Here is a 1,965-nt window from a genome sequence, read left to right as displayed (position 1 = left end):
GCAATTACGATGAGTATGGCCCAATGACGTCACGCGGCTATTTTGCATTTCTTAATATCTCTTAAAGTAATAATTTTTTTTACATCGGATTTTCACCAAATCATTTCATATAGCTATAGTTACAATAATTTGACATTTAAAAATAATTTAAATATTTTTTTTTTTTTGTGTTGAGTGCTCCTTTAATAAATAATAATAATATATTTTACAAGAGAGAAATAAGAGAGATACCTACCCAATTAATTTAATGTCACATCTTTTTATAAAAAAAAAAGCATACGATTAAACGAGTTAAAAATCCAAGTTATGTAGGTATGGTTCATGGTTATTAAATTTCTCATTATGTTACATATTATGTATAAAGCCGTTTACCATACTCGTTTTTAATTCATTTTTTTATTATTAACTTTTATAGAATTTGTATTTTTATGAACCTGATGGAGAATGGAAACTTAACTCTATACAACATGAGTATGTGAATATAAACAATTCTATAAATAGCTTTCTACGATACGAAATATACATTGCTCGATTCTCATCCATCTACTATTCATCCATTATAATCCCGGCAGTTGGTATGAGAAATCATTAGATTTTTTTGTGTACATATAAAGTTATATATTTTGAAGTACCTACTTATTAATACTTACAATTTTAGTGATATCGTTGATGAGAATTTTTACGTTCTTAATGGGTCGTGAATCCACCCTTCGATTAATTGTATTATGCTTAATTTTCATTTCCGAATTGTTGTACATACAATTTTTGGACACGAAATTACCAAATAATGGCAAACAAACTGTATACATAAGTAAGCTATAAATATTTAAATTTATGGACATTTTAGGTTCCTATCAAAGTAAATTATAATATATAAGATACATATATCAATACCATGTGTTACATTTCAGTTCTATTGTACCGCAACTCACTAATTCTAACAGCAATAGCACTTGTTATAACTGTGATTAGTAATGAAATTTATAACAGAGTACTGATGATTTCTCGTAATGGTCCAGAATGGCTCAAGTCTGTATTGAAATTTTTTTTAAATAAAATATCCAATTGCTATGCTAACAAATTTTCACACTCAGGTAAGCGTTAGGTACATTATTTAATTATACTTTAAATATTTTAATAGTTCCATATTAATAGTAATTACATTTTAGGGAGCAGAACTTTTAATTGAAAAAAACGTGGAAGAGGAATCTCCCAGTACTCAGAGAGACGAAAATGCTTTACTTTGGAAAACATTGTCCATCTTATTAGATCGTTTATCGTTTATAATTGTTTTCGTAATTTCATTGATAAATTTATGGGTTTTAATACCCTAGGTACTTGTAAATTTAAAAAAAAAACAACGATAACTTTGTTTAATTTCTCTTATAACTTAAAAAGATATAAAAAGATTATACTGGATATACCTTACATACCATTGCATCGTCAAATATATTAATTACAATAATTTTCATGTATTATTTTTAATTGTTAATTCTTATAATAGGTCAGTATGCAGGGACGGATCCAGGAGGGGGGCTAGGGGTCCAGGCCCCTCAGAGATATTTTTTATAAATATAAATATAATATATTAAATAACAAATAAACAAAATCTAAACTTCTTTTCACAATTCACATTGTGGCTATTTATATAATTAAATATAATCAATCGTTTATTTACCACATTGATTACCTATACCTACTATTATAACAACATTTTAAAATTAAAAATAAAGTATACTATTTTATTGTAATTGTATTTGTGTTGTAAAAAAATTGTTGAGACCCCTCCCCCCCCAGATATTTTCTCTGGATACGTGCCTGAGTAAATGGGTATACTATATAAGTTAGAAGTTATAAGTTACCTATAACTATGTATAATGAATAATAATATATGTATAAAATAATTGAATTATAATTTTAAATCTACAAATACCTATATTGTGGCCATAGTAGCCATGACCCCCC

At 26.7% G+C, this 1,965-nt stretch overlaps 1 protein-coding gene across 1 annotated transcript in view; it reads left to right on the top strand.

The window, feature by feature from the left end:
- LOC100167484 (neuronal acetylcholine receptor subunit beta-2) overlaps positions 1-1,466 on the top strand; it is a 37,457-nt gene extending 35,991 nt beyond the window's left edge. Inside the window, exons 6-9 of the mRNA XM_029488131.1 lie at positions 416-575; positions 659-811; positions 912-1,094; positions 1,170-1,466. Of these exons, the coding sequence (XP_029343991.1) occupies positions 416-575; positions 659-811; positions 912-1,094; positions 1,170-1,189 (516 nt within the window). The 3' untranslated portion in view covers positions 1,190-1,466. The remainder of the gene's footprint in view (positions 1-415; positions 576-658; positions 812-911; positions 1,095-1,169) is intronic.
- The last annotated feature ends 499 nt before the right edge of the window (positions 1,467-1,965 follow it).

The sequence above is a fragment of the Acyrthosiphon pisum genome, chromosome A1, assembly GCF_005508785.2.
Source record: "Acyrthosiphon pisum isolate AL4f chromosome A1, pea_aphid_22Mar2018_4r6ur, whole genome shotgun sequence".
In the NCBI taxonomy this organism is placed as follows: Eukaryota; Metazoa; Arthropoda; class Insecta; order Hemiptera; family Aphididae; genus Acyrthosiphon; species Acyrthosiphon pisum.
The sequence above is the reverse complement of the archived record's forward strand: the minus strand, read 5'-3'. Positions and strand labels throughout refer to the sequence as shown.